The 22,706-nt window shown below is 40.8% G+C and overlaps 1 protein-coding gene across 6 annotated transcripts in view; it reads right to left on the minus strand.

Moving 5' to 3' along the window:
* The window catches only part of LOC148648770 (alsin-like), a 58,934-nt gene extending 40,912 nt beyond the window's left edge, over positions 1-18,022 (minus strand). For 2 of the 6 annotated variants that reach the window (XM_088606687.1, XM_088606682.1), the window contains exons 1-8: positions 17,824-18,022; positions 11,101-11,245; positions 10,248-10,390; positions 8,492-9,453; positions 7,121-7,454; positions 2,696-2,864; positions 1,220-1,316; positions 397-474 (exon numbers count right to left, since the gene is read on the minus strand). In XM_088606687.1, the coding sequence (XP_088462813.1) occupies positions 397-474; positions 1,220-1,316; positions 2,696-2,864; positions 7,121-7,454; positions 8,492-9,453; positions 10,248-10,390; positions 11,101-11,120 (1,803 nt within the window). In that variant the 5' untranslated portion in view covers positions 11,121-11,245; positions 17,824-18,022. Of the gene's footprint in view, positions 1-396; positions 475-1,219; positions 1,317-2,695; positions 2,865-7,120; positions 7,455-8,491; positions 9,454-10,247; positions 10,391-11,100; positions 11,246-16,851; positions 16,926-17,823 lie in introns of all 6 variants that reach the window. The other 4 variants (XM_088606686.1, XM_088606684.1, XM_088606683.1 and 1 more) reach the window with 4 other exon arrangements.
* Between the last annotated feature and the right edge of the window lie 4,684 nt (positions 18,023-22,706).

Consider the following 22,706-nt stretch of genomic DNA (forward strand, 5'->3'; position numbering starts at 1 on the left):
AAACATTAATTTTCCTACAAATGAAAAGCATTTTACATTGTTATATGGAAATACAGCACATTTCCGTGAAGAGGGGAAATTAATTGAAATGCATCGGCAGATGAGTTTTAAAAGCAAATATCTTGCTTCAAATCTTATATCCCCATGTTTGTCAGAAAACTGAATTTGGCATTTATTTGAACAAAACTGCTTGTATATATTCTGTGTAAAAGGATGAAAGGTGCAGAGGGATGAACAAGAAGATAAACTGCTTCTTTTTTGCACAGATCTGGAACCGAGCCATTTTGCTTGGCAGGGAGGGAGCGCAAAGTCTCGAGTTTTTTTGCACAGGCACTAAAAATAAACCAGCATATGGCTTCTGCAAGATGGCAGATAACTGCTGCAGTCTTCTTTTACCTTAGTAAGCCGGGGAATGGTAGTGGGTGACTCCATGTGACCAAGCTGTCCAGAGCTGTTACTGCCCCAGGAGAAAAGCTGCCAAAACACAATCGGAACCATTGAGCACCAGGCTCTGAGCTGCACAAGGCTGGCTGTGGGCATCCACTGGTGTGATCTTTATGGGAGGCGTGTGAATTAAGAAAATTAATGCACATTATTTCTGCAAAATTATTTGTGTAAACCTCTTAGCATTTACTAATGATACACATACTTTGTATAAAAAATTCTTACAGCCATTACAATATAGCCATCCATTACCAGAACGCAACTAATTCCCAATACGTTCACGTTAACCCTGAGCCTATCTTGGTAGTGTAGTACACAACAGCGGGATAATGCCCTAGTCAAGATGCCAGTCCACTATAGTGCACACACACAAGCTTAAAGGGAAAATTTAGAGACGCCTATTAACCTAACCAGCATGCCTTTAGAAGGGGAGAAGCAACCAATGAAAACCCAAATGAGAACTTCCAAACTCCACCCAGAGGGCACTACAAACAATCCTACAGATTTCTGGCTCTTGAAGAAAACAGGCATAGGTAATCAACAATATTTAAACAATGCTGACTGAAAATAAGAGTTATGATTTAGACGATTATGTATTAACAGAAACAAAATAATCTGGTACAAGTAAGTTTTAAAGGAAGTTTTTAAAGAAACGTTTTGAGTGAAAAGAGATAAAAGGCATTTAAAAGGGTGCTTTATGTGAGCATTTGCACAGAAACACTCAAAAGAACACGAAAGCGTATTGTTCAGCTGCTAGTGGCTGATCGAGCCTTACCTGCGACTGGGCAGTCAGGGCCAGCGAGTGGTGGGCTCCAGCAGCCACACGGATGATTTCTTTACTGTTCAGACTCTTAATGCACAGAGGCTGCAGCCTGAGAACAAGCACACAACACAACTCAGACCCCGAGTAACACTGGAGGAAAATTACAGGGGATTTTCCATGATGACTGTAAGAGAGATGAAAGAGTCTGGATCGCACTCTACCCTAGACCTTGATGGGCTCACTGAATCAGATGACAACTAACTTGGTTCAAAGTGCCTCAACTTCCACTCTTTAGCTACTTTGAGTCTAAAGTAACCTACAGAATTTCTATTGATCATTATTGAATATATGTTGAATCCAATCAATAATGATGGATTATCATAATGATCTGAATCAGAGTGAAATATCTTGGTCAAGGGTACAACAGCAGACTCTAACCCAGGACTTGAACCCCCAACCTTCCAAAGCCCGGAACACTGCTTCACAAAAGAACCGGGAAATCTGGTCTCAGAGGTGTGAACAAGGACTAAGTTATAGAAATGATAAGACAGGCTTCATTAATATCTGCCTGTGTTCAAAAAATGGGGTCGCTACTTTTTGTTGCTTATTGTTCATCACTACAAGAGATTAGATAGATCAGATCCTTTCCCAGAAACCCAAGAAGAAGACCACATGATCCAGTACAGGATCAGACAATTATACGTACCTTCTGCCATCTGTAATACATAATTGTACAGAGATCAAGTAATAATTATTCATGCCGTAATCAACAATATTCGCAAACTCCAATTGCAGTTAAGCAAACAGACTTTGCATAGCAACATGACTAAGAAAACATGTTTTAGCATGTCCAGCCTATTTACATACCACTGTGGCAATTTTGAAAACAGTTAATAGGTGATAACACACCACTTCCATTCACCAAACCCCAATCTAATCCTTGTGTGTATAACATGGGTCAATAAGAAAAATGACCTCAAACGACCAGAAAGAAAAGTGTGATTGGCTGGACCTAAAGAGAGCGGAGGATCACAGGGGTGGAGGCTCTATGCATGAAGAGGTACTTTCACAGACAATTATGCCCACGGCCCTTTAAATCAAACAAATGACCAAATCAAAAAGGATCTCAGCGATTTAAGCGAAAGTAAGAAAAGCCCAGCAGTTTTCAACTGGGTGACTGATGCATGCAGCCTTTTGTAAGGCTGGAGCTGAGCCCGAGCTGCCTGATTGGCTGGCATGAGAATGCGTTTGCATTCCACGCTCTCATTGGTTGGGCAAACAAGCCAATCAGATCTTCCAAAAAAAGTTCTCTCCAACCCTCTAAATAAATACAGGAAAGGGCAATCTGGAATATTGGCTCTTCCAATTGTGTAAATACTCAGTATACAGAAGATTCTAGTTCAATGTAATAGTGATGGTCTCTGGCATTTTCTTTCAGATCAGAATATTATGCGCCTCGCCTTCCTATGAGCCTTTCTTGGCTCTTACCTGGGTAAGATATCTCCATGGCCAAGCTGCCCCTCCTTGCCTCTCCCCCAGCTCCACACCTCTGTGTGCAGGGAGGGCAGATAGCCATCAGCCTCCGTGTCTGAAGTCGGAGTCAGAGCCACCATTCGCACCCGGGATCGGCCTGCCTTCCTCAGCAGCCTGGGAGACACTATAATAAAACAGATAAAAAAAACTCTTCAAGCAGCCAGAAGATGCACTACTTTGAATACTTCTCCTCTGCATAAATGCTAAAGGAATTTTAAAGACACACAGCCACTGGCATGTTAATCACTTTCACCTGATATTATTTTACCAGGGACTTTTGTACAAATATATACCGTATAAATGCTTGCCCAGATGGACTTCCACGACGACGGCACCGAAAATTTTTGGCACGCCCTATCTTTAAATCCCTGGCCAAAAACGAAAACAGTACGTACAGTTATAATTCAAACTGAATTCAAAACTACACAGCCCAGTTACCATGGTGGTGCTTGTGATCATTGTGTTTAACCAATGAAACAGGGCAAAAAATCAGTCACATGACTTTGGGGCTGAGTTTCGAAAGCTTAACCAATCAGCAACAAAGCGAAATCTACACGATAAGCTACCTCCAACTGTCGCTGAAGCCACTCCTATTTGGCATTTTAGTTATGGAGGCGGGAAGACGCCCCCCCTCCCCCTCTCCCTCCCCCTGCCTCTGGGTGCCTGACTTGTCGCCATCTTTAAGTTAAAGGGCGGAAATTGGACCAGGACACTGAAGTAACACTCCTACTCATTTCTTTTTTGAGAAATGTCCTTGGAGAGTCCGGATCAGGAGAGTCAGGTTTTACATTTCATCCAAAGGATGGTGCCTTTTTTACAGAACAGGGTATCCATCTCTATACTGGGGTACCCACACAGACTGCCCCTTCACACCTGCCTATCTCCAGTGGGTTCCCAGTTGTGAGTTGCAGGGTGCTGGTACAGCTGGTACAGCTGCTGGCTTTGGTGTTTATTTATTCTAATTATAGGGTTTTCTAACATTTTCATTTCACTAAGCGTTATTTAATTTCTGTATAAAAGGAACAAGTTTCCTTTCTCTCTCTCTATCTCATGGACTGTTACTGCTACTACATTCTCTCTTTGGCTCTCTCTCTCACTCTGTGATCAGCACACACCCCTGCTAACCAGTAAAGGATAATGCACATTGGTGAGCTTGCAGTTCTGCACTCCTGTCCCTCCTTCCTCATGCACAGGGACAGCCTGGGAAAACAGTGCAGGGTCAACTGCAATATCATGAAGGATAATTCTCTGAATGTGTTCACACAATGGCTAAGAAAGGGGCACTTCAGACTCACATAAAACTCAGCTAATGTAAAGATTTGCAGAATGGAACACTTACATAACCCAGTAAGTGGGTGTATTTCAGAGATTCAATCATAATTAATTATAAAAACCAGGAGATATTTTTTTTTTAACTGAAATTTAAAGGTCTACCATTATGCTCCAATAGTCTACATTCTAAACGAAAATTATTTAGTGAGGGAACCATCACACTGTCTGAAAGGTTTAGAGATATAAGATATAACACCGTATGCTTGAACAATGAACTTCTCAGCTCAGATCACACAGAAGGCTGATACTAGTGCTAGGTCAAAGCATTTTGAGAAGTACAGGAGTCACTTCTTGCCTAGAGGAGCATTTTGCTCCATGAGGTCCAAAGCACACAGTCAGAAACAAAATGCGTTCAAATTCAGCTATTCATTGGGTAGTCACTGTAAACAAAGTCTCAAACGCAGTCTCAGCCTCTGTGGCAGTTGCTTCACTAAAAATAACCCTGGACTACTGCTGAGACAATGCATCACAAGATGATAAACTGCAGATATTGATTATTCACAGGTCAATTAACTACTGGAGCAGGAACCCAGCAGATTTAATTCACTCTGTCGAGGAAGAGCAAAAGCAGATATGCAGAAATTAATGGTCTGCTGCTAAAAGTTCATGAACTCTGTTTTCAAGAGACCGGAAAACAGAACAAGGTAAGAGTTCAAGGGATGTCTTCCTATCAACATTCCCATTATGCGATGAATAAGAAAAAAGCTGATCAATAGTTTTTCACTTGTGGCCGTGAATGCCTGAAGCATACAAAAATAACAGTAGATATACAGCGTTGTATAATGTTGCATTGTGACTGTTTCCACTTGTTTTCAGTTATCTTTTGCAATCAAAAATTTCTATGGAAATAGTGCTAACAATTTCCATAGACTCTTCTAATTTAGAGTCTATTTCTTCCTGCTTGATAATTCCTTAAAGTTAACTAATTCTGAAAAGATCAGAGACGAAAATCCCAGAATCTTCTTACAGAAGTATCACTTAGTACCCTCATAAAGCCAGTATCAATCATGACATCCACAAAAGTAGATGTGCCGATCAATCACACCATAAAAAGACCTGACCACTGACTGAACATCGTCCCTACATTAATAACAAATTACAAACACTACATGATGGCTGCCTTCCATTAGGCAGATAAAAGAATGCTTCAGCAAACAGAAAACTGCCAATAAGTGACATATTTAGATGTTTAAGTGGCAGATGGTTCGATATTTTTAATTAATCTGGGAAATGGAGTGATTACAATGGTTAATGAACTGCAGAGTTACAGTGTAGCTAGTACTGCAGATGAATCTGGCTATACCTTAAAAATTAGAATTGTAATTACACGCTATACTTCACATTAATTAATGCTTTCTTTGCAAAACCATTTTTTCTGAATATCATTTCTTAAAACATACTTTCGGCATGATATAGTAAAACAGTCCTGTTCTCTGACCACTGAAATCAGTTACCAATTATAATATTGAGCAATTCTGACAACTTCCAAGCATGTGCCATTGGCATGAAATACTATTGCAAAGGAAAGTGACACTGAGGTTATGGAATAAGTGTTATTTGCAAAGAAAGAAAGTAAACTTGACTTACATCTTTATGGATATGAAAACCATGGCACAAACAAATGCCACTGTTAAGAAATGTCATAGCAGAACAAGATAGTAGTGACGTTATGGAATAGTTGTAAAGAAACAATGTAAAAGAACTAGTCGTATCTTCAGCAGCGTGATCACTGACTTCTGATTTCCTTGTTTTGGCTGCAACCAGAGAACCGTTTTGTAAGATTGTCTCCAGGATTTTGTACATCAGGTTTAAACCTGAATAGTTTCTGATCTGCAGCAATTTGAAGCACATCCCATCTTTTGTAGGCACAAAAGCTTCGCGAACATTTCCAAACAATCTGCACGAAGGCCGAAATATTTGGCGCTCGACACCAGACCATTTTTCAACAAAGACAATTTGAAAATCTAGAATAGCGTGGCATCCTGGTTCAGAGAAAGGAAACGTCTTTATAATCACATCGTATTTACTCTAGGATGAGATATAATTCAAGTTTCCTATTCATTGGCTATGAACGGAAGTAACAATTTGTGATTGTTTTTGAACTAATGTGGTTTAAGACCAAAATGGCGACCCATCACAGTTTACACAGGAAATCCATTTTGCCATCTTTTCGTCGCACTGTTGTGGAAGGATACCTTCCAAATTGGGAGTTAGTGGTTTGCGATACAGGCCAAGTATCAGCCATAAGCCGATGACTCAGTGCAGACATAATAATACACCAGCAGCTTGCGAGATAAAAATCCAAAGCAGGTGGGAGTTGACTTGAAACCTGACAGATTTCAGCAGTCGCTGAAGCGAGAGGAAAAGCTGGAATGTTTTTTCCCCAACATGAGGCTCAGGGCACCAACTTGGTTGATGCAAAGCCACAGGTTTTGACTCTTATCTATTGGCATGGTCCTGCACATTTAGAGCTGATCAGCTACAAGGTGCCCTCTCCCTGTGCCCGCTTGATTTTGGGAAGAAAATAAATCAAGAGAACTACAAGAACATAAGAAAGTTACAAATAAGAGGAGGCAATTTGGCCCATGTAGCCCTTTTGTGGTGAATAAGTAGGAGATCTGAAGGATTCCAGCCACAATGTCATTAAATACATTACTGCAGTAATGTCATTGAGGATATGCTATGAGATTTTCACTCTCAATCATAAAAAAAGAGTTTCCATCAGAAGTGTCATTCTAAAGTACATTCGTTCCAATTCAAAGTTTCCCACAGATGCTCGAACTTTATAGATAAGGTTGATTTCAAAAACAAAAACAGCAGAGCCAACTTAACGTGGTAAATAGCTGCAGTGCCTGAACGTCCCAAAAAACTCTGCTCATCCCAGCATTCAAAGGCAAACAGCTTCAGTGTGCGTGGGACCATTTACACTCAGTGAAACAAAGAATGGGGATTTAAAACTCAACCTAACCCCCAAGACCTTTTCTCTTCCATAATTTATTCCCGCTGCACGAGCTGGCCACAATGAAGGAAGGGGGGTAAAGGCGTCACCTTGGGACAGTAGGCCAGGTAGGGACAGCCTGCGGCTCAGGCCTTCGGCCTCCTCCTCTCGGATGTCCCCCAGGCTGGAGCTCTTCTTGCCCTGCATCGACTCCTCAGACCGCATCTGCTCCTCCCGGGTCTCTTTGCTCCCCTCCAGCGGCGCCGCCAAGCTGCCCCCAGAGGGGTAATAGTAGTTCATCACCTTCTTCAGAGAGAGGGCCTCGTAGGTGGAAGCCACCCTCTCCCCCACAGCAGAGGCACAGGACACCACCAGGCTGTTGAGGGTGGAGCCCACGGTAGTCACAGGGGGCGCGGCCTCTGGGTCTGCAGGGCCATCCGAGAGCTGCCAGTCAGAGGACACGGGTTACAACAACGCAACACTACAGCAGAGGCAAAGTCAGACACTTCCACACTCCTTCCATCATATTACACTAGGGTGCTCCACTTCTGGTGGCCTCTTTGCCCCTCCGAGAAGACAAAACTCGTCTCTGCCCTCATCAGCGAGAGTTTACCAAGACATTTTACGCTTCCGGTGCCTTGGCTAATTGTTTGCCTCCTTCCAGCGATGTCCCAAGTTGTAGAAATCCAAATGAGGTCCACACTTTTTATTTTAAGTGTAGCTAGGTGGGTCCCTTTCTAGGCCATAAAGGCTCATGGGGAATGGGGTGCAAAGGCCACCATTTTTCTTGACCATCCGACACTGGAGGTGGAGGTGATGTGGTCAGCGTCACACTCAGGCCAGCCTATTACCCCCAGAAGGATTAACCCCCGGTACTCATTTGGAAAGCAGGCTGAGTGGAACTGGGAGCCATCTGGAAGGAATTAGAGCAAGCTACATCATTTGCCCCCTACCTGGGATTGAACCCGGGACCTTCCGGTCAGGAGTTAGATGCCCTTGCTGTCTGAGCTACCACGGCTCTTTTTAAGTGTAGTCACCCCCAAAAAAGCATTGTCAATTAAAAGCTGATATTCACCCTGAACACCCGAGGGAGAAAACAAGCTACAGTAAATGTGAGCAAAAATGGCAAAGCAAAATGATACAAGGAGTAAGTCCCTTTGCGAGGTCCTGTAAATTTGTCCCCTCTGGAGCGAGACAGGGACCACTACAACACCAAAGTTCAAACTGCTGCGCAATACGTTTAATGTTCTTCTTAAAAAACAAATAATGCTAAACGGTTCCTTGAAGTCATATGGATCAATAATAATTCATCAGGTCATGACGGAAAATACGTCATGATTAAAGGTAGATGAACTGTACAGCTTAATAGACCTTCAAACAAAATACCTAACTCTAATTTTAATACCCTTTAAATTTCAATCTTATTTACAGCCCAAAAGCAGCAGCTCATCAAAATGACCGCCCTGGGCTGGCATACTGACCTGAGAGCTATTAACACTGGGGTCCTGGGAGGCTTGTTGTGTCACGGAGTGGTCAGACAGCCGTTTCAAGTACTCCTCGAATGCCTGATCATTGGGGTACGGGGAATTCCTCGCCCACAAGCCCGCCTTCTTATCTGATTCTTCTGAGGAGTCTTTCTCTTTAGAGGGTTCAGTCTGCGGTTTGGTCTCCGCCGCTGGAAGTCCTTCATCGGCTTCAGAGTCTTGCCGACTTGGCGTTTCTTCTGGAGAGTTCTGGGAGAGGGGGGGAGGAAGAGGGCCGTACAGGGCAGGTTCTGAAGGCGACTTCCTCAGCTGCTGCGTGGGAGAGGCCTGCCTGCCCTCCTCATCCGCCAGCTCCACTCCCAGAGGGCAGTAGTGGCTGTCCGAGATGATGACGTGGTCCTCCTTGTCCGTCATGGTGATGAGGAGCTGGTTGCAGTTTTTGCATTTGTCCGGGGGGGGGCGGGCCTCCTGGGGTGGGGGGCAGCGGACGAGGGCCAGGCTGTGGAACGCCCCGCACGCCACCTGCAGCACGTGCCGCCCGGCCAGGTGCTCCACCTTCTGGGGCCTGCAGACCGGGAAGACGCTGGTGACCAGGCCTAGCTGGCACCCGCTGCCCCAGGCCCACACCTCCCGGTGGGCCGACAGGGCTAGTGTGTGCTGCTCCCCGCACGCCAGCTCGGCGATCCGGATGAGCTGCGGGGGGCTGGTGTCGGGGTCGGCGATGGGAACCGCCGTCGGCTCGGGGACTGGGCTTCTGCTGGCCACGCCACACTGGCCGGAAGAGTTCTCTCCCCACATGTACACGGCGCCCTGCTCGGAGACCGCCCCGCTATGGAAGCTCCCGGCTGCCACAAAGACAATTTTCTGGCCTGACAGGGCCTGCTCCAGCACGGGGACTGCCCTGTCAGCGGCCGAGCCTGGTTTCCAAGACAGCTCCCCAAAACTGTACACCTCGCCACCTGAGGAGCACATAATAAAGACATCAATCACAGCTGGAGGAATGTATAAAACCAACAGTTTACGAATAACAACCTTCTTTATCGTGTGGAGCTGCTCTTTGGCTCAAGTAAAGAGTGTGGATCTCAAAGATAAGTTCAAGTTCACATTTATTCGTCATTCCAGCCATATACAAGCACACAGTGGACTGAAACTATCGTTCCTCCTGGCCCATGGCACAAATACAGGCAGGACAGACAGGACACTGTAGACAGGATACACATAGTGCAAAGGGCAGATAATGCAAATCACAAGGCAATCCGTAATACAATTTACACAACACACTGGGGGGGATTTAAACCCTGTTTCTTGAATTGGGGTGGGTGCGAGTAGACTCCAGGGTGTTGAGGAGCCTGACAGCCTGTGGGAAGAAGCTGTTACAGAGTCTGGTAGAGCTAGCCCGTACACTGCGATATCTTTTCCCAGATGGCAAGAGGGCAAAGAGTTTATGGGAGGGGTCATCTACTATACTGGAGGCCATGGGTAAGAAGGGTTTGTGATAGGTGACAGAAATGGAAGGCTCCAATGATCTTTTCAGCTGTTTCCACAATTCGTTGCAGGGTCTTGCGCTCTGAAGCGCTGCAATTCCCCAACCAAGCAGTGACACGGCCGGTCAAGTTGCTCGCGGTGGTGCTTCTATAGAAAGAAATGCTCTTAAAGAGCGCGTACAGGGTGATTATCGGGGCCTGACTGACATCACGTTAACGTGACAAGCGATCAGTGGTTTCGACAACCCCCTGCTGTGGACGGGCCTCACCTTCGGCCAGCAGTACGCCATGGCGTGTGCCCAGGGCAGCCTGCAGGACAGGCTTGGACAGAAGGATTCTGTGAGGCGTGAGCCCACAGGAGTAGCCCTTCCAGGTATGGAGCAAACCTCTCTCCCCGGGGTCTTCCTCCTCCCTAGATCAGAAAAAAACAAAATGTGATGTTGAGAAAAGAAAAAAAAAACAGCATAAAGAATAACAGCAGTGATCACCATCTAATGCATTAAAATGTGCTGTTAGAAGGGTAAAACATTTGAGAAGCTCTTACTCTGATCCTAATGCACATCGAACCCCCGCAAGAATACATATGATTTGACAGAAGCTGCAGGGGGGAATTCAAATACAGATGTTGACAAGCCTTACAGGATTTGTTTAGAACTAAATTTGCCTCTCTGTGCATGAGGATAAAACTCACAACTTGTTTTGACAACCGCTTGATTTCAATATATTTTTTTCGCAAAACATTTGCTAGAAAAACCATTTCTCCTTGAAATATTTGGTTTGGAAACATTAAACACTTACACTGTCAAAAAAATTTGGTGACAGCTGCATATTACCCCTTTAATTAACAAATCTGATTGCTTTAATGGGGATTAATAACTTTTTAGTCATATTTTGCCTTTAACTCTTTTAGAGCTCTTGTATATAATTGCATGTCCATAGCGATGGTATTGCTACCTTGTCATTTTGTAATTCTACTATAGGAATAATAAAAAAAGAGGCATTGCATATTTTAAGTATATAACTGAAACAAAGGCAACGCTAAGAAATAAAGCAATGACGCATTTGCGAAACGTTAAAATACCAGATATTCTGTGTTTATCACCTTGGTAGCGTTCTACTCACCTCTTTTCCTGCTGGTCCATTATAATGGTCTCTCCATGTCAATACCACTGCAGGTCAGTTCTCGGCATCAGCTCTGTGCAGAGCAGGACAGGCTGTGAGTTGATGTACTCTGGCAAGCTGTTACAGTAATAGTTGGAGCAGGCTGCTATAAAACAGAAAGCAAACTAATAATTAATGTCTACTGAGTGCTCGTGTCATGTACACTGTTACTGCATTTGTCTATCACACAAAGCCACCACACGGTTCTCCCTATCCTTACGAGATACAGTATACAAGACTGGACAAGGTCACTCGTACAAATCATTTCTCCAGCTAAAGACACTGACAGCAACTCCCCTTGTGCCATGTTTAAAGTGAGTGTAACAGACCCAGCTTTCTCTGTAAGCCAATTTAACCATTATTTTGGTTACTATAGTATTAAGTACTAGTATTTATAGACACCGAAATGACTATGCATTCTAAAAATGACCAGCTTCTAAAAGTCCCACTGCAGCACAGAAAATCATTATCCAATCATTAGTTTTACATTCAGACCAGATGAATGGACGATTTAATCAGTACTAAACTGTAGAACAGTCACAGACAATTCTCCAATTAATGTATTGCAAATGTGCACATTGAAGAAGCTGAATGTCAAAATGTCTTATATTCAAAGACAGAATCTATTCGTCTCAAACAGAGGAGACTGCAAGCAGACTCAGTACAAGTATGTCAATTCTTGAAAGGTACTGCCCAAATCAACCATGATTTCGGCTTTTAAAAAAGCACACAGGAGTACAACAACTAAGGAGGAATACAGTATATACATTCAACATATATTCCCCAGAGTTTTGTAGCAAACTAATGAGCAAAATAGGCTGACTAGACTCCTCTCATTTACAGTCTTTCTTTTGTCTATATATTCAAGATGTAATGTTATGCAAATATACCATGGACAAAAGAATTACAATGTATGAACACAAATTTGCTGTTTCTGTGATTTCAAATAATTATCTATTTTTCCTAGTTTCTGGACTATGGGAGGAAACCAAACACAAGGAGAACATCCTAACACCTTGCATACAGCACCCCAGGTCTGGAACTGAACCCAAGGCTCCAGTGCTGTGAAGCAGCAATGCTGAAAACATTGTGCCACCCCTCAGATAATTATCTCATATATAATTAGTGACAAACAGGCCCTTCAGAACTTTGGCCTAGCACCCATAATGAAAGTCAATGACTTTAACACTGAAGCACTGATGAAATACTGTACTTTGCCAAGTAACATGTACAGTGCAGTCTATAAGTATTTGAACAGTGACAGAATTTGTGTTGTGTTGGCTCTGTTCTCCAGCACACTGGATTTGAAATGAAACAATGACTATGAGGTTAAAGTGCAGAATGTCAGCTTTAATTCGAGGGTATTTACATCTATATTGGGTGAACCATATCAGAATCACAGCCCTCTTTATACATTGTCCTCCCATTTTAGGGGATCAAAAGTAATTAAAAGTTAACTCATAGTCATTGTTCCATTTCAAATCCAATGTGCTGGAGTGTATTACAGACTGCACTGTATGTATTAAACAGCCTTTACCACTTTTCTGTCAACTTCAATTATTTCAAAGATATAGAAGCTCTTAAAGGCATTTGGCCACTTTAAAGATTTAGACTAACGTCTAAAAAGATCAAGGGTAAGGAAGTAAATGGTATTTGATGTTTTTTTAAACAAAAACTGATAAGAACATTATTCAATATTTTTGTCAATGCCACTAGTATTTGACTGTCCTAATCTAACATTGTAAGCCTTATATCGAGAAAACTTTGGAGTCTTATTTTCCACTATAGGTGAAAAGTAAATTATTACTGAGAGGGCATACTGGCACTATCTCAAAGGGTTTCTCAGAATTTGGCAGGAACAGGCCTACATGCCTCATCATCATCTGGGCAATTTATTTACGTACATTTACTCTTGAGCTCTGTCTTTTGAGAGATAATAAGGATTAAACCAATAAAACATCCAGTTATAGCTTATTAAATAAGATTTGTTTACATCCACAACAACCTTATAATTTCACTTTCAATGATATGATTAAATTATTCCAGCATTTAATTCTTGGAGCAAACTTAGTCCATAGTTTCTATATGATACCACTAATTTTCCAGGCTTCCTCGGTTAGAAATCCCACAGCACTGCAAGCAGAATATTTATATTTATTATTAACATTCATTAACTTGGATACCTTCATCCTTTATGGCATACATTCAAAACAATGGCTGTACTATAAAAATATACAGTGCAAAATTGGCACAGATTAGCGTTGAATTTTAATTAGAAATGCAACACGATACAATTAGCAGCACATTGTCTCCAGAACCTGTGATAACCAAAATAAACGTGAAATCCATTTTCACACCTGCTAAGGCTGTTAGCTGCGTGTGTTATGCTTGTGAAGGAAAAAAATCAAACTGTAAAAAAAAACTAAGAACTTCACAAGCTGAACAGAGGCAACTGCACATCATGCAAGAACTGTAGCGAGTTACACAACATGCAAGCCAAAGTAAAGACATAGGTTAATGGGAAAAACCCTTAGAAGAAGCTAGTTGTTTAAAGGCATCAGCTGAATTAAGAAAACTTAATGTGTTCAGAAAACCTGCAATGTACTTTTGCAAATACACATCCCAATATCTCCCATGCCAACACCCAACCTGCTGGAGAAACCAGCATAAGCCTTATCAGTCACCTTTGATCATGGAACTCAATTACGATGATGGGGTTTTCCAGAACCGTCTTGAAACTTGAAACTCACACCTTTGTTTGACTGTTTTTTTTCCCTGTGCATATAATTACTACTCACTGCAAAAGAGTCGGTTACAATGACGCACTCAAATGAAAATATCAGGAATATACAGTATAGTATAGACTGCTTTTAAAAAAAAAATTGGTGTGGATGATGCAGCTGTTTTTAACCCATTTTCTAATGAAACTTAGGACTCACAGCAACATGAGTGAGGACTGATTGATGATGAATGGAACACGTCTCGAACAAAAGGCAATAATATACTACATATGATCTCTATGGGGTTTAGATTAAGATGAAAACCTAAAAAGTTCATTTCCAATCACATGTATTCTAATAATCAATAAGCACAGTAAGGCAATAAATTAGCTTAACTAGAGATCCTCCCAAGGGATTCACAATCCCTCTAGAAAAACAAGAAAGCCAGAAGAGATGTGATCAAACTCCATTTATTTATAACAAATATGCATTGCAATCTCCAATTTTAGATGTCTACTGTAACTTCATCTTATTATACTTCCAGGTTTTTTTTTTTTGCTCTCAGCTACAATCACTGCTCTTTTTCCAATACTAGGGCGTCTGATCTTACCGGTAAGGATTCCTATAGAGAGAGACATCTGCTAAGCAAATAAGTAATGAAGAATAGGAAATAATCACAGGATGAGTACGCTGAAGATAGCCACTTCAGAAGTACAACTGAAATAGGCCACAGTACACATGGGATTGCTGTATAAATACCTGGCTACCTATCTAAATGATTCTTATTTATCATGTTTAGAAACTGAAATGAAATCCCTGCAAAGGAACAGCAGCTATTGTATGTGCTCTTTACATGAGTTGGTTTCCACTGCAGGGGTGTTCTGAAATACACTCTTTTCCTGGCCCCTGGACCCACAGTGCCGATGAACCTGTCTGTTTTTCTCCGGCAGCCATCTTAGATTGTTTTTGTTTGACTACTTTCAGCTGACTCACCCTGCCTAATTGAAAAGATAGGCTAAAGGGTCCTGTATATCACCGAACACTGCATTAAAATTTCATGTTTTGGCTTTCTGTAAGGATTCTGACTTGTGCCCTGAAAAAATGAGTTCTCCAGGATTCTTACACTGCCTTAAGACACAACAAGTTGATGATGTTGGTTTACCACGTTTCCTACTGAATACAGGACTTACAATCAACAACAGCACTGAACACATTTGTTTTGCTAACAAAGAAGTCTAATTTCCTCAAGATCATCTTAAACATAAGCTGCTTCATTTTATACTAGAGCTGTGATCAAGATTTCAATTTGTGGATTTAGGATTGGAATATACACTGTAGCACATTCCGTAAGTGTTAATTGCAGTTCATAGTGCGGATATTTTTCAGATATTGAGAAAACCTGGACTTCTCAAGCATACAACACCAAATCACTATAATTTTTAGATTATTCGGAAAACACACAGCCCCACTTTTAAATACACAAGGAGTTCGTAATGGCGTAATACATTTTAATGTATTTTTTTTTTGGAGGGGGACATGATTTTCACAAAACTAAATGCAAAAGCACTAATGAAGAACCCCAACATGTCTTGCACTGTAGAAGTTGCTGTGGTGGAGGCACTAATGGAGTCGGCAGCTCTTATCCTATGATTATCCAAAATCTGCTTGTTCCAAGAGGGTTAGGAAACCACCCTGAAACCAATCACAGACATACTGTGTGCAAAATGGGAATGATAGTACAAGACCACTCTTGCCCTAAAGAGCAGACATTGGAAATGGACAGCGTGCCATTCCAACAGACACACTGACACTGGAGAATTCTTGCATGACTGCATCACACCCTATAGGCAGCTCCCAATAGGTAAAATTGATCGAAAAGAACTGAAATAGACATGGACTAAGGCTAGGCCCATCTACATAGGACAGCCTCTTCTACCTACCCTCAGTAAAACACTTCCCAAAAAACAACACCAAGCTAGGATTGTTCACAAGCAAGCAGCAGAAGTTGTGGCGTTCAGTGATGGACGGATTGTTTGTATGGGACCTAACATATCCTTTATTGCTGAGTGTGGTGAGGTCTGTGCTTTGAACTACTGTACGCTCACTTAATAACGTTTATTCATCTGGTTCAGACGAAAGGGTCTCTTGAGTGGGTGGCAGGCGCGTGCTTCTGAGCTCCAGACAAAAGAGTTCACTTTCACCGAGACCCTGCTTGTCTTCTGCTGAATGAGAGCAATGTGGCAACTTACTGCCCATTTTACACTGTTCTATACTGAAACTGGATAAACGGTTGTTGAGATTTGCTTGACATACATATCATGAATAGCACACTGTTCCTTAGTGCTCATGCTTTGTACAAGTTCCTATTTGTGTTGAAGGTTGTTCGGAAATAGCATAGGGAACCTACACAGTCTTCCAATAACCCACAATTCTGACAAAGAAACTGGAATAAGACTTGTTCTATACAAGAGAAACCCCTCTTGTTCTCTTTTGTAGTATGCTTGCTTACAATTAAAGGTGTCTACAAAGTGTCTATGGGAAGTTGTAAAGTGGTACATTCTGCGCAGCAAATACAGTGCTTGTTATTCCTGACCCAAAACAGCTGATATCCTGCACTAAAAATACAAAAAAGATATAAAAACGTACATATGCATGAACATAATTTCAGTCCGTCCGATCCTCCCTTACAGTTATTATTAAAGTTAGAACTGACACACTAAAAGTGTTTTGGTTATATAGTAAGAATCATGCCTATTGCTTATAACTTAAAATTCGGAGATGACACAGTAAACTTCTCAGGATGCCATTCCTCGAGTCTTAGCCTCAGTGAAATCTCACCTTTCACACACACTGTTCACTACGTCTGCTTTACCTAAAGGCAAAGTATAAATATGTGTATTGGCTGCTGCTACTATTTATATTTTAAAAATGTAGCCTGATGTTTTAGCATAGATAGGCTTGTTAAGCAAGTTTCAACATCTGAACTCCTTACCTTTAATATGAATGTTGGGAGACCATGATCTGTATTTTAAACACTGTGTGCAGCAATCTCTGCTGACCTTGTTCCTTCAAAAACAAGTGTATCATGCACAATGCTGTCACAAAATTGAAGAATATGCACATATTCTTATGCAACATATATGCAATATTTGAAATAGTAACAACATCAGTGATAACGTTGTGAAGGCACAGTAACACGTTTTAAACGTCTGTTTTTGTACTACAAACTGAGTAAAAAAACGACTGGGTAAGAAAGAGATACAGTAAATGCCCAAGACTAAAAGAAACAGTAGTTTTTAGAGAGAAGAAAAAAGATTTTGAAATATTTTAATTATATTCAGTCTTTACTAGTCTATGGTCTATTACAGAAAACAGCCTATAGGGAAAAACGCGTTAGAATGCATCCATATAAATACGCTTTGGAAATCAATACTTCAAAACCCACATCCAGGGACCCCAGGCAGTGGTACTGTATATACCTGTACCAACTCCCCCTCATGAAATCTGAACTTTCTAACTCAAAGCCCTATCATGCACAGGCAAAATAAAGCGGACAACCCGGACAGCACATACAGTAGTTGTCATTGGCCTGGTGTCAATGACAGGACGTACTGGTATAACTTAATCCCTAATCAAAATTGACTTATTGGCTAGTTTTAAGACAGAGTCAATTCGTGTTTAGCATCCAAGTGAAAAACGTCTTTAGTAATTATAACTCAGAGCTAATTTGAGTATCAGGTTAAATCCGATGTGCAGGTACAGCAACGCAAATCATAACAGTACATCTTACATTACATATACACGGTTGCACGGTTTTGTATCCTCACCAGCGTGACAGCTTGTTTGATAACCGACGCTAATGGAGATCCCTTAACTTCGTGTTTGTTTCACCCAGAATTTCACGAAAAGGCAGGTTTTTTTATTACAAAATACTTCCATGTTCAGAACATGACATCTTACTTACAAAGAGGGGTTACATTGATGCGTCCCGTGTCATTCCTGCTCCAGGTAAACAGATTGGTACTGGGTTCTTCCAAATTACTCTTTCAAGTAAAGCTGATTTCAAAGACTACCGAAAGTGAAGCTGATCACAGCCGATATTGCAATGCAATTCTGAGAAATAGCGAAGAGGTTAAGCAAACAAGACTGGTTTCAGATGTAGCCGATGCAACAACGGAAAGCACAAAGGTTCAAACTGCACACGTCCGATTAGCCTTTTTTTAAACGACTTTTTCAATTTCGAGTCCAAGCAATGTCTCTGCCATTTCAGAAATACCTTTAGAGCGCGCATCAAAAAGCTGGGGAATTTTCTTCCGTAAGAATGTAGCGCCTTTACAGAGTCCATGCTCATCTTTCATTGCTTGAAAATCTGGTTCACGACAGCACATTGCGTGATTTCTATCCCGTTCATAATAGAAATGAAAAATCTACCTACTAGGAAAAAGTTTAAAAGAACCCCTTACTGCTTCTGAAATCTTTTCCAACTGACCTCCTAATATCTCTGTCTTCTATGCCGTTCTATTCAATTACCAAAACTTTTTTTTAATCTTAAAGGCTTAAAAGGAACTGCTGTAGGGGTGAATTTGGGGGACGAGTGAGGGGCGTTTAAAAAGATGTGCGCAGAGCTGTAGGCGTCCAGCGTGCTTTTTATATGTACTGTGTATACAGTATGTATTGTGTTTTGCCGTTGGTTCTGAAAAAGCACATTGGGTCGACCTTGTCAATGTTAATGTCAGATGCCCTCTAAGGTTTCTCTGCTCATGACCAAAAAAATGGTTCTGTAAGCACTGGACATTGCTTTTAACATTAGATTTTATCTGGCTGTTCTTTCCTGGACTGATTCTAGAAATTTCTGTTCTAAATGACCAAGGATTGCGGCAGCTAGGTTAATCTGATATTTGGACAATAGTTTCTAAGGAGATATTGTTTTATTCTTCACATGTGCACAAACCAAATCATTTCACATCAGGAATGACTTTAGTACTATTTCTGTGATCTCTTTCCAGGACAAGAATAGCCATTCTGTATCATGTGAACCAATACTGAGCACATTTTCTAAGAGGATAGCAGATGCTCCTAGTCTTGTTCTGTCTTAAATCTTTCAATATACTGTGTATGTTAGATAAAGCATACAGTAAATAGTAGTTAATTCCACATTGAAAAGTACAAAGAAAAAGTAAAATACACAGAGTTTCAGCTGTGGATTATTCTTTGTGTGTAAATTACACATTGGTATTTTTGGAGCTGTTGTAGTAAACAATGTTTACTACATTGTGATTAAATTACTCTCTAAACAGCTGAAGAAGGACCATTGTCTGAAATGTCCTGAAACAAATTCCTGTATAGACAGATAATGCACTTCAAAGGAAAAGAATAGCACAAGTAAAATGTTTCATATTGTCTATGAAGAAAGATCTTTAATGATCTCAAAAATAAAATGCAAGTTTACAACTGAAACCACTATTAAGAACATTTCAATTCAAAGTTGATTGCGAATAAATGTGTCACCAAAGAAAGATATTTCACATGCACATGCAAGAACTCAGACACTTAAGAGAAAAGGGCCACATCATAATAGGAGCAGGAAGTAGCTAGATGATTCAACAGTTTAAGAAATGAAATACAACATATTCTAATTTACAGTATGTCCAATGTATCAAACTATAAAGCAGCTAGATCATCAAAAGGCAGAAACAGGCATGAGAGCCCATGTAAAGCAATCCTGAAATAAGATAATACAGTAATTGTTCTGTGGGTTAACAGACCCTGATTTTCCCTTATTTTGGATCAATGTTAATTTACTCGAGCTGTGGCAGGTCAGTCTTTGGGGAGACTTAACCTTCCACCAGAGGTGGCATTTTATAAATAAACACACCAGGTGGTAACTAGTTAATTAATGAGATTATTGGCAGTGGCGCTAGCATGGCTTAATTATTGGAATATTTGGGTTTTAAAAGGCCTTATGGCAGTGGAGTCTTTCTGGTGGAAAGAATGGCAAAATCTGCAAAAATGCCTTGTCCAGTATTACTACAGTGATTTTTGTAATGTGTTTAGATCCCAGGAAAGAAAAACCTGGGCAGAGATTAAAACAAAATCCTTCTTGGAATGGTCTAGATGAAAAAGGAGTCATTGTTTTTCTTATGGTGACAATGATCCCAAGTCACTCCAAACCACTATACTACTTCAAACATTTGCATCATGTGATTGTAAATATATTCCTAGGATTTAGCAGCTCAAATAAATAGTGGGGCCAGTAATCTTTGTTGTGTTTTTAACATCTCAAATATGTAGTGGATACTGCAATGTGGAACGTGAACCATCTTATTTGAAAACAGGCCTGTCGTTTCGAACATTGAATATTTGAATAATTTTTCGGGCAACGAAAAAAGAGGCAGTATCACATCTCAAAGCGTTCTTGCAAATTGCTCTCAAGTTACTCTGCAAATTCGGAATAATCTGTAAACTATGGCTTATTAGCCAGGTTTGCTGTTTCCTTCAACACAATACTAACAAGTACACGCTATCGTACCTCTTGGGAGCCACCTTTTCCACAGCACTGTGAGGAGAAGGCATACAGTAGTTTACCATTACTTCACAGTCCTCAGGAATATTTGAAAATACCATCTGCTGGCCCATCCTCACTATTGTGGGCCTCCTTTACAGAATATCCAACCATCTTTTTTATAACCATTTTCTCCAAAAACAGAGTTGTGGGTTGGTAAGCATCGGTCACAAGGCAGGGTACACCCTGGATGGGATGCCAGTCCATCACAGGGCTTGGACAGATACAGACACATACACATTAATTCCAGGTCCAGTTTTCTCAGAAGCCAATTAACCTACCAGTATGTCTTTGGTCTATGGGAGGAAATGCACACAGGGGGAGTGACTGTACACAGACAGCACCCAAGGAATTGAATCCAGGGCCCCAGCACTGTAAGGCAGCAATACTAACATCTTTTATTTTTAATTATAGCATCAAACATTCTCTAATTTATAGATAAACAAAGACATGGAAAGTCATTAACCAGCATCTACCCTTAAGATCAAAGATGTTTATTCAGTGCCAGTACAGGAGTCGTTTCTGAGTCCTGAGACTGAAACTACAGTGGGAAAAGCAGGGTTTGAAATAGAATCCTGGACCTGGGTGGGATCAAAAGGAATATGGGAATCCTAGACATAGAAATGATCATGACTTGTAGTGGACACTTCTGTCCCATACTCTTATAATACTGTACTTTTAATTGCATGGCTACAGCCACAACCCTCACCAAGACATTAATAATGCAACTAAACTAATATAACCTTCTACCATATTAGGCTGTTTCATTTTGTCAGTGTGTAACCTTGCATAAATAGAAGCTATATGCTTGCATATATGCTATATGCTTGCAGTTCAGGTGTATTACTGTATTTTATAGCATTATAATACATCAATATGAAAGGAATTAGAGTCACCATTACAAATAATAATACACCATCAGGAGTGAACAATAAAAGCTGGGTGACAGGGCTAACTCTATTTTTCAATGCAGCTTTTAAATGTAACATTTCAATTCTGTGAATAAAGCAGTTAGGACAACCAGTATTTGTGAAGTAGCAGAGATCATGCTCTATCTGCTTAGTTGGTGTATAATGTTTGTATTCAACAGTGTCCACAGAACAAAGGACATGCTAGGACTATCCATGGTCACCCAAACTTACCGCAGTTGTGATTATTTTCCAAGCTTAAGAATTTTGTGCTGGCTCGTCTAATACAGTAATACAATACAAAAAGTTTAAATTTTACAAATACAGCAGGTAAGTGACAAAATTAGAAAACTGGAAGGAAACGTATTTGCATGACTTTCTCTTGTATATTTCTACAAATATTTCTTTGGATGCAATATCTGTGGTGCTATCTGTTTGGAGTTTGTATATTCTTCCCCGTGTTTGTGTGGATGTCCTGTGGGTGATCTCGTTCCTCCTATAGTCCAAAAACACACTGGTTGATTAATGGGCTTCTGGGAAACTGCCCCTGGTCTGGGTGTGTGTGTCTGTGTGTACCCTGAAACAGACTGGCGTCCCATCTGACTTGTAGTGGACACTTCTGTCCCATACTCTTATAATACTGTACTTTTAATTGCATGGCTACAGCCACAACCCTCACCAAGACATTAATAATGCAACTACACTAATATAACCTTCTACCATATTAGGCTGTTTCATTTTGTCAGTGTGTAACCTTGCATAAATAGAAGCTATATGCTTGCATATATGCTATATGCTTGCAGTTCAGGTGTATTACTGTATATTATAGCATTATATTACATCAATATGAAAGGAATTAGAGTCACCATTACAAATAATAATACACCATCAGGAGTGAACAATAAAAGCTGGGTGACAGGGCTAACTCTATTTTTCAATGCAGCTTTTAAATGTAACATTTCAATTCTGTGAATAAAGCAGTTAGGACAACCAGTATTTGTGAAGTAGCAGAGATCATGCTCTATCTGCTTAGTTGGTGTATAATGTTTGTATTCAACAGTGTCCACAGAACAAAGGACATGCTAGGACTATCCATGGTCACCCAAACTTACCGCAGTTGTGATTATTTTCCAAGCTTAAGAATTTTGTGCTGGCTCGTCTAATACAGTAATACAATACAAAAAGTTTAAATTTTACAAATACAGCAGGTAAGTGACAAAATTAGAAAACTGGAAGGAAACGTATTTGCATGACTTTCTCTTGTATATTTCTACAAATATTTCTTTGGATGCAATATCTGTGGTGCTATCTGTTTGGAGTTTGTATATTCTTCCCCGTGTTTGTGTGGATGTCCTGTGGGTGATCTCGTTCCTCCTA

Source organism: Lepisosteus platostomus, chromosome 14 (genome assembly GCF_059453375.1).
Source record: "Lepisosteus platostomus isolate fLepPlt1 chromosome 14, fLepPlt1.hap1, whole genome shotgun sequence".
Lineage (NCBI taxonomy): Eukaryota > Metazoa > Chordata > Actinopteri > Semionotiformes > Lepisosteidae > Lepisosteus > Lepisosteus platostomus.